Source organism: Oncorhynchus clarkii, chromosome 4 (genome assembly GCF_045791955.1).
Source record: "Oncorhynchus clarkii lewisi isolate Uvic-CL-2024 chromosome 4, UVic_Ocla_1.0, whole genome shotgun sequence".
Classification (NCBI taxonomy): domain Eukaryota; kingdom Metazoa; phylum Chordata; class Actinopteri; order Salmoniformes; family Salmonidae; genus Oncorhynchus; species Oncorhynchus clarkii.
This window is the reverse complement of record NC_092150.1, coordinates 45574380-45587488: the sequence shown is the minus strand read 5'-3', so window position 1 is coordinate 45587488 and position 13109 is coordinate 45574380. Positions and strand designations below refer to the sequence as shown.

The window sequence follows — 13109 nt, the reverse complement described above, 5'->3', positions numbered from 1 at the left end:
TTCCGAATTGATCCTACTTGTGTTATTATTTACGTAATTGTGTTATTTACTAAATTTGTCCTTTCATGAGTTTTTCTCATAAACTCATGGAATTTAAAGACTTTCTCACAACATTCTGGGAATGGAACCGATTTGCTATCTTAGTTAACAGGAATCGATTAGTTCTCAGTTTTGGACTCCTCAGTCAGGACAATGGTTGACAGCAGGTGTTGCTGTTATTGGATAGTTTTACACAGGATGCTGCTGAACAACACAGTTGAGACTTTCTTATCCCCTCCTCTAACCACACCTTTTTATTATGTCCTCTCTCTCTCTCTCGCTCACTCGCTCTCGCTCTCTCTTTCTCCCTCCCTCTCTCTTTCTCTCTCTTTTTATGTAATTCAAACTCGTTTTCGCTGTTTCTTTCTCCTTTCTTTTACTATCTTCCTCTCACACATACCCTGTCTGACACTTTTTCCCTCCGCTCGGTTTCATTTCTCTCTTCTCTCGTTCCCTTTCCGTCTCTCTCTTCCTCTCTTTCTTTTTTCCTCTCCTCTCTCGCTCCTCTCTTCCCTCGCCTAAGGCGGTGTGTCTAGTTCCATGGAGCAATTGAAGGTGACAGGGGCAGTGAGAGAGGAGGGGAGAGGGAGGGATGGAGGGAGGACGTGCCACACTGTAGCCTGGGGGCACACCACAGCAAAGAGATGGAGAGAGGAGGAAGAGAGAGACTGGAAAGAAGGAAAGACAAAAGCAAGGAAGAGGAGGGGAAGAGTGAATTGAGTGGGGGAAATTGACAAACTGAGAGAGATAGATATAGAAATGAATATTTCGTAATTAATGTAGCCCCTCCCCTTTTATGGAAATTCACAGAGTAACAGAATCACGAAAGGGAAAAGGACACACACACACAGACACACACCCGCATGCACACGTAAGCTTGTGTGTTTTGTTTTAAAGACTTGATATTAATTTGTCCCGGCATGGTTGCTATGGTGACCTCCATTCCCCTCCCCCTAGCAGTGAAAAAGAGAGAGAGGGAAAGAGAGCGAGAGAGAGAGGGTGACAGGGATGAACTAACAAGAGACTGAAAAAATGTGCCCTAAAGCTGCACGAATATTCAAGTAACACACATACACATATACAGTACTCACACTCAGGGCCGGCTCTAGCCTTTATTGGGCCCCCTCACCTCACAAGCAAAAGTGATTAACAAAATCAACAGGGGCCCCCTGGAGGTCAGGGCCCCTGGGCACATGTACTGTGTGACCGCTCGGTATTCGGCCATGATTACTACAAGTTTAGATAGCTGGCAAGACAAATTTACCAATATAAAAATTGTTAGCTGATATGGCTAATTGAGTGACTGTCAATGACTGACATAACAAGATAAAACTAGCTGATGCACAACCAAATTTCGAACTTGCCCCTTGAATATTCTACTATTCTTACTCTCAACAGTAAGTTGAGACCACAACTGAATTTCTAAAAACACTATATATACACAAAAGTATGTGGACACCCCTTCAAATTAGCTATTTGGGCTATTTCAGCCACACCTTTTGCTGACAGGTGACGAGCACACAGCCATGCAATCTCCATAGACAAACATTGGAAGTAGAATGGCCTTACTGAAGAGCTCAGTGACATTCAATGTGACCCTGTCATAGGATGCCACCTTACCAACAAGTCAGTTCGTCAAACTTCGGCCCTGCTAGATCTGCCCCGGTCAACTGTAAGTGCTGTTATTGTGAAGTGGAAACGTCTAGGAGCAACAACAACTCAGCCGTGAAGTGGTAGGCCGCTTCTGTGCTTCCAGCCTTGTGGCAACATTTTGAGGAAGGCCCTTTCCTGTTTCAGCATGACAATCCCCCGTGTACAAAGCGAGGTCCATACAGAAATGGTTTGTCGAGATCGGTGTGGAAGAACTTGACTGGCCTGCACACAGGCCTGACCTCAACCCCATCCAACACCTTTGGGATTAATTGGAACACCGACTGCGAGCCAGGCCTAATCGCCCAACATCAATGCCCGACCTCATTAATGCTCTTGTGGCTGAAGGGAATCAAGTCCCCGCAGCAATGTTCCAACATCTAGTGGAAAGCCTTCCCAGGAGAGTGGAGGCTGTTATAGCAGCAAAGGAGAGACCAACTAATTAATGCCCATGATTTTGAAATTAGTTTGCGGGCCGGTGTGAGTACTGCCAAATTCTCTAAAATGACATTGGAAGTGGCTTATGGTTGAGAAATGAACATTCAATCCTCTGGCAACAGCTCTGGTGGACATTCCTGCAGTCAGCATGCCAATTGCACGCTCCCTCAAAACTTGAGACATCTGTGGCATTGTGTTGTACGACAAAACTGCACATTTTAGAGTGGCCTTTTATTGTCCCCAGCACAAGGTGCATCTGTGTAATGATCATGCTGTTTAATCAGCTTCTTGATATGCCATACCTGTCAGGTGGATGGATTATCTTGGCAAAGGAGAAATGCTCACTAACAGGGATGTAAAAAAATGCACAAAATTTGAGAGAAATAAGCTTTTTGTGCATATGGTGATATTTTATTTCAGCTCATGAAACCATCACTTTACATGTTGCGTTTATATTTGGGGGGGATTGGGGCTCTAAGTGACTGCTTATGACTGGAGCCTGCCCTGCACACACTTATGCATACAGGTATACACACAAGATACAGTGTACACGTATGCCCATAAACTCACTCACACAAAGACGGCATGCATAGAAACATCTAAAACACATTTCCAGAGATATCTTCTATTCTCTTCCTTCATTGTTTATGGAAAACAAAATCCCTTCTTTTTTCTGTCATCTATCTCTTACCTCAGATTATTCTCTGTAGCCAGTGACAGAGAGAGAATGACAGAGAGAGAGAGAGGTTGAGATGGGAGGGAGGGAAGGAAAGATGGGAGGGAGGGAAGGAAAGAAGGGAGGGAGCCAGAGAGCGCAGAGTTTTGTCAACCGGAAATAAAACATGTTGGCACCCTCCTTCTCCACCTCCCCCCTCCTCCCGTCTCTCTCCCTCTGTCCCCCTTTCTTCTTCTTCTAATATTATAGTCATACTTAAGTCCTCTTTGTTTTTTCTATAGTCTTCATAATAACAACATGCTCTTCCTCATTCCATTCTCTCTCTGTCTTCTAGAAGTAGTTGTTCTTGAAGTAGTTGTGCACTTCTGTTAAGGTTTGGGTCAGTAGTATTTCAATTCAATCAATTCAGGTCATTAGAAAATCCAAAATCAAGACGTGAAAACTCCTCCTTATTGAAAGTAAATTAGGCACTTCTGACGATACGTAAATCTTACTAAAGAGCAGTGATACTATCAAGAGCAGTGATACTATCAAGAGCAGTGATACTATCAAGAGCAGTGTGCGGGATCCTCCTTTTTTCGGCACTTCCTGAATTAAAATGGAATTGACCCCAACCTTGTGTGTTACGAAAAAACAAACACTCCAGTCTACCTCCCCAAAAATATCTGTTTGTAGTGTAGTTTTTTAGAATATCAGGCAAGAGTATTATGACTGTAAAACATAGTGAGCTCTCTAACTCAGCAGACACTGAATAAGACTAAAGATGGATAAAGGGGATTTGAGTAATAGAGTTCTCCTCAATACATCTCCACTATATTCTATTACATTACAGATGTATTACCCTACAGGACTCAACATAAGTTTGCTCAAACTGTAGATGCATTCTCTCTTCTCATTGTTGTACTGTCAAGGACTCTCTAGTTCTCTGGGCTAATCCAATGAAATATGCAAATGTAGTGTCACGAGTGACAAAGTGCAGTCAGAGAGAAACCACGCGTATTTGGCAGCTTGTACTGTGTAGGGTTTGTGAATGTGGGGAGGGGCCTCACATTGTAGTCTGTAAGGATAGCAACTGACCAAGTTGGTGTGTGAGGGTGTCACTGGTGTGTGTGTGTGTAAAAAATTATCAAAGTACTGTGTATGAAAGTGTATACCTCAAAGTGTTTGTACTATGGCTATAACTGTGTGTTCTTAGAATGCGACCCTTTCCTTCTTATTTGCACATGTAAATGTATACAGTTTCTCTCGAAAGAGCGAGAACTGGGCCAGTGGTCTCTGTCTCCGTCCTCTGTATCCGAAAGGTCAGAGTTTCTCTCTACAGTCCAACCCTTTGGAACACTATGAGGCCAAACACATTTCAGCTTTAAAGCTTTACCTACGGTGTTCTTATGAATGGTTTATAAGCCTGTATTAAGTAGGTTGTTATTCATAGACTAGACCGTTTATATATCATTTGTTATACATTTATAAACAAGTAAATACCGATGCATGTCTAACAACATTCATTACAAGGGCATGTAATCATATAGATCATGAATTATATGGCTTTTACATAATATTGGGTACACTATTGAATAATGTTTAGAAGCCATCCTTCAAATAAAGCGTTACTAGGCCTCGTTTTAAAATTGATATAGGTGATCATCATCCTCCCTTCATCCTTCACCCTCCCTTCACGTTTCTTCCATTCTCTCCATACCTTTACCACCCCTCCCTCCTTACTCTCATCTCTCTCTCTCTTTCTCTCGCTCTCTCTCTCCATCACCCCTTTTCCTGGCATTAACTCCAGACCTGACACTGACACTGAGTCTGTGTGTCATCCCTCTTCCTCCCTCCCTCCTCCTTCTCTCTCCCTCTCTATCCATCGCTCCGAGGACCAGAGTGCCTGCAGACTTGTTTCTCTCTCCCTGGCCCACTCCCCCCTCCCTCGCCTCCTCTCTTTCGCTCTGTCTAACTCTCTCCATCTCTTCTCTGGCTCGCCTCCCTGCTTTGCACACACAGTCAACAAAAGCGAGGTCAGGGGAGAGGGATGACGGTATAACGAAAGAGAGGAAGAGGAGGAAGAGAGAAACCTTAGAAACAGTGGCAAGACTAGAGAAACGCAAGTTTGGAAAACCATCGGCATCCTCTCTCTTGAGTAGGTGAGTGTCCTTTCACTAAACTTGTCAACCAACACTAATGTTGCGGGAGAGAGACAGACACAGACAGAGACCGAACAAGAGAACAAGACAAATTTGAACGAAACATAAAGGAACTATTTATGACAGACAGTGAGAGATAGCAAAAGTACCAACTAGACTAGAGAGGGTGAAACCACACGGAACCAAGATAACTTGATCTTTGACTCGACGTAGACATACGGAAAGGCACTGTGAGCCAAAATAGGTAGAGATACACCCCTCTAGCAAGATTTATGAATATATGGCCAGAGAACTAGCTCTCACTCGCTGATGTTTCAGGGTTTCTCCTCTTCTTCTGTAATGTATAACCTTTACCCACTTTACTTTGTATGTATTCAAGCTAAAGGTCTGCTAATAATGATTTATGAAATCTGCCTGTCCGGTGTCTTATGCTTTTAACCGGTATGGCTCTGTGCTGGTTATGATACCTGGTTGCAGTCATTGTTGGGAGTCCGTCAATGCACAGCACACTCACAACTTTTGAATAAAAGGCAGGATTTATTTCTTCTAATTGTCTCGTCCCCATCTATTCCAGTCTTAATCCTAATACTTGATTAATGGATCAATGAATCAACTGCAAAGTGAAGTGTATAGTATTAGGGCATATTTTACCTCACAATCTGTGTCCAGTGTTGTGAGTTGTTAGTCTCTTCCATCGCTACTGTATTAGGGTCTATTGTTGTGTATTTCTCCAATGTCCATTGAGTGTTTAGTTGTTCTATTTCTCCATCATCATGTGTCATTAGAGTATAGTTACAGTGTTAACGACAGTGTTGTGAGTATTTCTGCTCCAATTCTATGTATACCGGTATCACTATCACACATAGTCAGTGTGTATTGTTGTATGTACTTTTGTCCCTCCTTTCAGTGCACCATATGAATGTGAAGTTAGGTTTAAGGTTAGAGTAATGTGGTGTTGTGAGAATTACAGGTGCATTACAGGTGTATTACAGGTGTATTACAGGTGTGTAATTCTGCTCCCCTGTATCACTAGTATAGCTTTAGTGTTGTGCATACATATTTACGCTCCCCGTCTGTCTGTGTGTGCATCATAGTCCGAGTGTGTATAGTAATGTGTGTAATGTTGTGAGTGTTTTGGTCCCTACTTTGTGACTGTGTATCATGAGTGTAGTTAGTGTCTGGGGTTGTGTTCTGCCTGTGTGGTTAATAGTAGCTGACAGTGTTACTCTCTCCTCTCATGCGTGTGTGTATAGTCAGTGTCAGAGTGGAGGGGATGTAGCTCCTAATTACTGAGTGTGTTTGTAATGAACTCCCCGTGTGTTGCCGTGGGAGGCTAATGCACAAGTGTGTGTGTCTCTCTTTCTCTCCAAATGTACACTACCGTTCAAAAGTTTGGGGTCACTTAGAAATGTCCTTGTTTTTGAAAGAAAAGCTCATTTTTTTGTCAATTAAAATAACATAAAATTGATCAGAAATATAGTGTAGACATTGTTAATGTTGTAAATGACTATTGTGGCTGGAAACGGCTGATTACTAATGAAATATCTACATGGGCACACAGAGACCCATTATCAGCAACCATCACTCCTGTGTTCCAATGGCACGTTGTGTTAGCTAATCCAAGTTTATCATTTTAAAAGGCTAATTGATCATTAGAAAATCCTTTTGCAATTATGTTAACACAGCTGAAAACTGTTGTGCTAATTAACGAAGTAATAAAACTGTCCTTCTTTAGACTAGTTGAGTATCTGGAGCATCAGCATTTGTGGGTTCGATTACATGCTCAAAATGGCCAGAAACGAAGAACTTTCTTCTGAAACTCGTCAGTCTCTTCATGTTCTGAGAAATGAAGGCTATTCCATGGGAGAAATTGCCATGAAACTGAAGATCTCGTACAACGCTGTGTACTACTCCCTTCACAGAACAGGGCAAACTGGCACTAACTAGAATAGAAAGAGTGGGAGGCCCCGGTGCACAACTGAGCAAGAGGACAAGTACATTAGACTGTCTAGTTTGAGAAACAGATGCCTTCCAAGTCCTCAACTGGAAGCTTCATTAAATAGTACCCACAAAACACCAGTCTCAACGTCAACAGTGAAGAGGCGACTCTGGGATTCTGGTCTTCTAGGTAGAGTTGCAAAGAAAAATTCATATCTCATACTGGCCAATAAAAATAAAATATTAAGATGGGCAAAAGAACACAGACACTGGACTGAGAAACTCTGCCTAGATGGCCAGCATCCCGGAGTCTCCTCTTCATTGTTGACGTTGAGACTGGTGTTTTGTACGTACTATTTAATGAAGCTGCCAGTTGAGGACTTGTGAGGCATCTGTTTCTCAAACTACACACTAATGTACTTATCCTCTTGCTCAGTTGTGCACCGGGGCCTCCCTCTTCTCTTTCTATTCTGGTAAGAGCCAATTTTTGCTGTTCTGTGACGGGAGTAGTACACAGCGTTGTACGAGATCTTCAGTTTCTTGGCAATTTCTCGCATGGAATAGCCTTCATTTCTCAGAACAAGAATAGACTGATGAGTTTCAGAAAAAGTTATTTGTTTCTGGCCATTTTGAACCTGTAATCGAACCCACAAATGCTGATGCTCCAGATTCTCAACTAGTCTAAAGAAGGCCAGTTTTATTACTTCTTTAATCAGCACAACAGTTTTCAGCTGTGCTAACATAATTGGAAAAGGGTTTTCTAATGATCAATTAGCCTTTTAAAATTATGAACTTGGATTAGCTAACACAAAGTGCCATTGGAACACAGGGATGATGTTTGCTGATAATTGGCCTCTGTACGCCTATGTAGATATTCCATAAAACAAAATCAGACGTTTTCAGCTAAAATAGTCATTTACAACATTAACAATGTCTACACTGTATTTCTGATCAATCAGATGTTATTTTAATGGACCAAAAAATGTGCTTTTCTTTCAAAAACAAGGACATTTCTAAGTGACCCCAAACTTTTGATCGGTAGTGTATGTACCTTATCACTTATTTCCTCTACCTTTCTCTCCTCTTCCTCCACCTCTCTTTATCTCCTCCTCCCCATCTTCCAGTAGTTCTGATCTGTGTTCTTATTGGAGGAGAGAAGGTGAAGGGGAAGTTTTATGTGTGAGAAACTCAGCATGCTGAATCTACAGAACACCTCCAGCTGGACTGGGCCAAACAACTGGTACCATCAACCAACACAGCACGGTACAGATAGTGTGTGTGTTTGTGTGACTCGTGGAGTCAGCGTAGGGTGAGCTGGAGAATCTTCCACGACTGAGCAGAAACAGTGTGTCAACAGCTACAACACACACAGACACACACACACACACACACACACACACACACACACACACACACACACACACACTTACAGAGACAGAGTGCACAAACACAAAACAGTGAAATGTATACGTACATGTGGAGATATGGAGAATGCATAAACGCTTGTTACACTCAGGCAGACAGTAACGGTGGACACACACACACACACACAAACACACACTCATTTCACCAAGAAAAGAGCTTCAATTATCCTTCTGTTCTAGAACAATCTCTCTCCCCTTTCCATTAGATGGCTGTGTGGTGGATGACGTGAGTGTGCGGATGGTAGGAGGAGGAGAAGGAGTGCAAAGAGAGAGGGATGAGGCAGAGGACGCACAGCATCACCTCCAGCTGAAGAGAAAGCTCCAGAGGAATCGCACTAGTTTCACCCAGGAGCAGATTGACGCGCTGGAGAAAGGTCTAACCCCAGCCCCAGGCTTCAGTGAGGCCTGTGGAGATTCAATTAAATTATAGTAATAAACATGAAGGACAAGCTACGTTTAATGCCACGGGCATGTGTGTGTTAATGTGAAACATTGTGGGCTTCTTGACAAAATGTTCTCCACCTTACAGAGTTTGAACGGACACATTACCCAGATGTCTTTGCCAGAGAGAGATTGGCAGCTAAAATCGACCTTCCAGAGGCTCGCATTCAGGTAACCAACCATTCACTCCGTCTGTATAACCCTCCGTCTCTTTATTCTAATCCTTTACTCCCCCTAGTGGCCAGCTTAGAGTATGGCAGCTACCAAAGTGTACCTGAGCAGTTCTCAAACCAGTCCTCTGGGACCACCAGTTTTCATATATTTGTTATATTCCAACAAAAACACACCTGAATGATTAGTTTGGTTGATTGACAGGTGTGGTTTTCCAATCGGCGAGCCAAATGGAGGAGGGAGGAGAAGTTGCGCAATCAGAAGAGGTCAGGGGGTGGGACTTCCTGTTCTCAGGCACACGCCCCCCTCAGCACCTCCTTCAACACAGGTGTCTATCACTCTCACAATGGCAACAGCTCAGGTAAGAAACCATTCATTTTTTGAAATATGTTTGTAGGTGTACAAGTGTGTGTTTGTGTGTTAATGTACAGTATGCGTGTATGTGTGTGTATTACTGTATACAATATTATTTTAAAACATTTCTGTGTTTCTTGATGAAGCCTCAATGCACAGTCGCAGTGACAACTCTCTCTCAGGCTACGGCTCTCTCTCAGTCTTCTCCAATATGCAGGTAAATTCAACAAATGTTTATTTTTTTATTGTGCTATGAACCCCATGTCGTTCATTGTTAACATGGCTATTGGTCCTTCATTTTCAACCAAAAATTTCACTGAATCTTTGTTCTGTCTCATCAGTCCTATCACTGGTTAACAATCTTCTCTCTTTTCTTTTCTCTTCCTGCATGTCCTGTTCCTGTCCCTCTCTCCTCTTATCTTTGCTCTCTCTCTGTCTCTCCAGTCATTGCCACCCCAGTCCGCTCCTTCTTACCCCTGCATGCTCCCTCCCTCCCCCTCCTCTCCTCCCCCCCTGGCCCGGAAGTTTGACTCCCTCTCTTACCCCTCTCCTCACCTGCCTCCCCCTCACTCTGCCAGCTCCAACACAGGTGAGTCTCTGCAGCATGTGTGCATGTGTGTCTGTGAAGATCTAGTATTTAGTTTAGGTGCCACTTTGCCAACTCATCCTTCTTGTCTTTTGTTTCTCTTTCTCTTTGTCTCTCTGTCTCTCTCTGTCTGTCTCCCAGGATATCTCTCTCCTGGTGTGTCGGGTAGTGAGCAGGACTTAGGTCAGTACTGGACCAGACTCCAGTGAGAATAACACAGTTACGGCATGACACTAGATCACCACCAAACCTGCCAGTATCTGAAGATCCACCTATTCACTGTGACTGTGACAGACTAAGATACGCAAACACCCAATCCGTTACAATCCAAAGCGATTACAATCAGTCATTCTAATAATGACAAAAACTACCAATAAAAGTATCAATGACCTGCAACAGCCAATGACAATCATGGATGGGCCATGGAACCACCAATGACAATCTAGTATGGGCCTGAAGCAGCCGATGACAATCAAGTATTGGTACTGGACTAGTAATTACAATTAAGCTTGATCTCAGCGTACAATGCCATCAAATGATGAACTGGAACTGGATCCCAGCAGATTCACTCACTCTTTCACTCACTCACTCAATCCTTTTGATGTTTGTTCAGATCAAACAGACAATCAAGCATTGAAATGAAATCCCCAATCATAGTCAAGCATGGATTTAATTTAATCAATGACAGTCCAGCAGGGATTAATGTAACCAATGACCTAGGAGAGTTGAAGACAATCAAAAACCAATACTAGTGAATAAGGATGTTACTGTGATGCCATATTTTTGTCCTCCTCCTCTCTCCATTCCTTTCTATCAATCGGACTTTTTCAATCCTACCCCTTCTAAAATCCTTTCCTTCACCTGTACATTTCGCACTGTGTGTGTGTGTGTGTGTGTGCGCGTGTGTGAGTGTACGTGCAGGCATGAGTGAGTGTTTGTATGTGTGTAGTTGCATTTTGTGTATGTGTATGTCTTTAAACTGCTAATCATTTTAGTGTATTCCCTTTTTGTGAAGCTGTTCGAACAAAGAAATAAAATCTAAATGTGAAACTAAACAATGCCTGTTATTTAACAGTAATTTATCAGTAATAAGACGGTTAGCTTGATTAATGTAAGAGTTTGAATGTGCATTGCACTTATTTTTAAATCAATCGATCCAAGTGAATTTACACCACATATACTGTACAAACAGGGAAATAATGGCTGGAAAGAGAGGAACCCTGATGTGGCTTTCTTTCTGAACACAAAAATACTTTGGCTAATTTCAATGTGAGAATATTTACCAAATCTTCAGTAACATATTGATCTATGTTAGTGAACCACCCCTCAGAGACTTCTGGTGAAGCTTGTGTATTCTATGGTCTTTAGCTTTGGTTTATTTCTCACTCTGTCACTGAGCAGGAGCATTTCCTGCCTATGTGACTGTGGATTTCCTGTTTTTGTTACTCACATCACCACACCCACTGTAAATAATGCTCATTGACTGACAAACCAATTCTCACAAGGACATGAAACACACCCGTACAAACTAGCAAATGCACGCACAAACACACATATGAATGTGCACACTCACACACACGCGCATGTACACACACACACATACCCACAAACTGTGTATATGTATTCCATATACTGTTCTTGTAATCTTGATATTCACAATCAACACAAACACCCAGTCACAGCCATGCCCATATTAGGTCCTATATGCTAACATAATTATTTTTGGGTTTCCGTGGCAATGTTTAAATTTGTGCAATTAGATTCAGAGTTAACGAGGTATGGAGATTCCGAGAGGATGTTGCACGCAAGACACTCTTAACCCCTGCTCGAACAATCACATCCCCACTATCCCCTATGGACTGTCTCTTCCTCCTAACCCACCCAACCCATCAACTCAACTTCTATCAGAGAGCACTTATCTACTGTCGGTCTTTGAACATGGCCCTCTGTCTATCACTCTATCACATCTTTCCCATCCCGCTTTCTACTCCGTTCTTCTTGGTCTTGCCCACTCAAACACTTCTCTCGCTCTCTCTCTCTCTCCAGCTAAACTTGACCTCACTTCAAACCACTTTCAACTTTGAACATACACTCTTGAACTTCACAAGGGTCACTGTGTGTGTTTTGTATTCACTCTCTTATGACATTACCAGAAGACAGGAAGAGTTTCCTTGGTGTAAAAAAGCACTGCTGCCTATCAGGTTTTAGAGTGAGTTCAGTCAAAGTAATCAAAGAAGCATACATCATCTACCCTTATACTGTATGATGGTAATGAACACAGTCCACCAAGAGTTGTATCTCTAGGCTCTAGGGTGAATTCTCAACATTGACATCTAGCCCTCTCTTCACCCCCTCCATCCTTCTCTCACTCATTATCTCTCACTCATTATCTCTCTCTCTAGTCTCTATCATCCCCCCCCCCCCCCCCCCCCCCCCCCCCCAGCTTCCTGTCACAAAGGAAATGCCTCACCCTGCTGGCTGGCTCCCCATTGGTCCTGGCTCAGAGGAATAGTGATTTGGGGGGAGATAGGGAGGGCAGGACAGGGGGATAGATAGAGGGAGCGGAGACGTAGAGAGGGAGAAGGGCACGAGACAGGGCATTGGGCAGACAGGAAGATGAGTGCCAGGCTAAATTAAAAGGGAGAAAGAGAGAGAGGACTTGCAACAAGTGTTCAACATGACGGCGAGGGAATGGCTGTGAAGGCGTAAGCGGTAAGAAGAGCACGACAAGAAGCAAGTTAGGAAACTGTCCATGCAGAGACTTTAGAAAACAACAGAAAGAGAGGGAGAGCGAGTTAGTGAAAGAGATTGGCTGTCTGGAGAAAGAGCTCCATAATGTTTTTGTTAATTACACTGTATTTCCGTATCATTGCAGTGGCATTTATTTGTATGTTCTGTTCAGTATTTGTTTGAATGTACTTTGTTTATGTACTTCTGTTTGTAACTCATATATCCTGAAGGTGGTCAGACTTTTTTCTATCATTCCATTCCGGAGCATGGTCTTATCAGCAGTGTTTTCATTATTCCTTCAAACCTGTCTGTCATGTAGTACTCTCTCGCTCTCTTTCTCTGTACAGTCTCTCTCTGTACAGTCTCTCTCTGTACAGCCTCTCCCAATCCTTGTACCAGTGTCTGATTTTAAGCTGACGCTGGGCAGGGTTTGGGGGGGGCAGTGCTGAGGATTCTGCAGCAAGTGTGTGTTTGGGTGTTGGGGGGGGGGGGGGGGGGTCATCAAAATTAAGAGAGCATTT

The 13109-nt window shown here is 43.0% G+C and overlaps 1 protein-coding gene across 3 annotated transcripts; it reads left to right on the top strand.

Annotated features, from left to right (window-relative positions):
* Positions 1-4452: 4452 nt before the first annotated feature.
* Positions 4453-10913, top strand: LOC139406870 (paired box protein Pax-6-like). 3 transcript variants are annotated; one of them, XM_071149991.1, is made up of 8 exons: positions 4453-4940; positions 8007-8145; positions 8513-8680; positions 8836-8918; positions 9123-9279; positions 9419-9489; positions 9717-9861; positions 10000-10913. In XM_071149991.1, exons 2-8 carry the CDS (start codon positions 8058-8060, stop codon positions 10065-10067), a joined length of 780 nt encoding a protein of 259 aa, XP_071006092.1. In that variant the 5' UTR covers positions 4453-4940; positions 8007-8057; the 3' UTR covers positions 10068-10913. The 3 variants fall into 3 exon arrangements, with proteins under 3 accessions (XP_071006092.1, XP_071006093.1, XP_071006091.1); XM_071149992.1 differs by having other exon boundaries at positions 4453-4944; positions 8007-8122; XM_071149990.1 differs by having other exon boundaries at positions 4453-4944.
* Positions 10914-13109: the final 2196 nt, after the last annotated feature.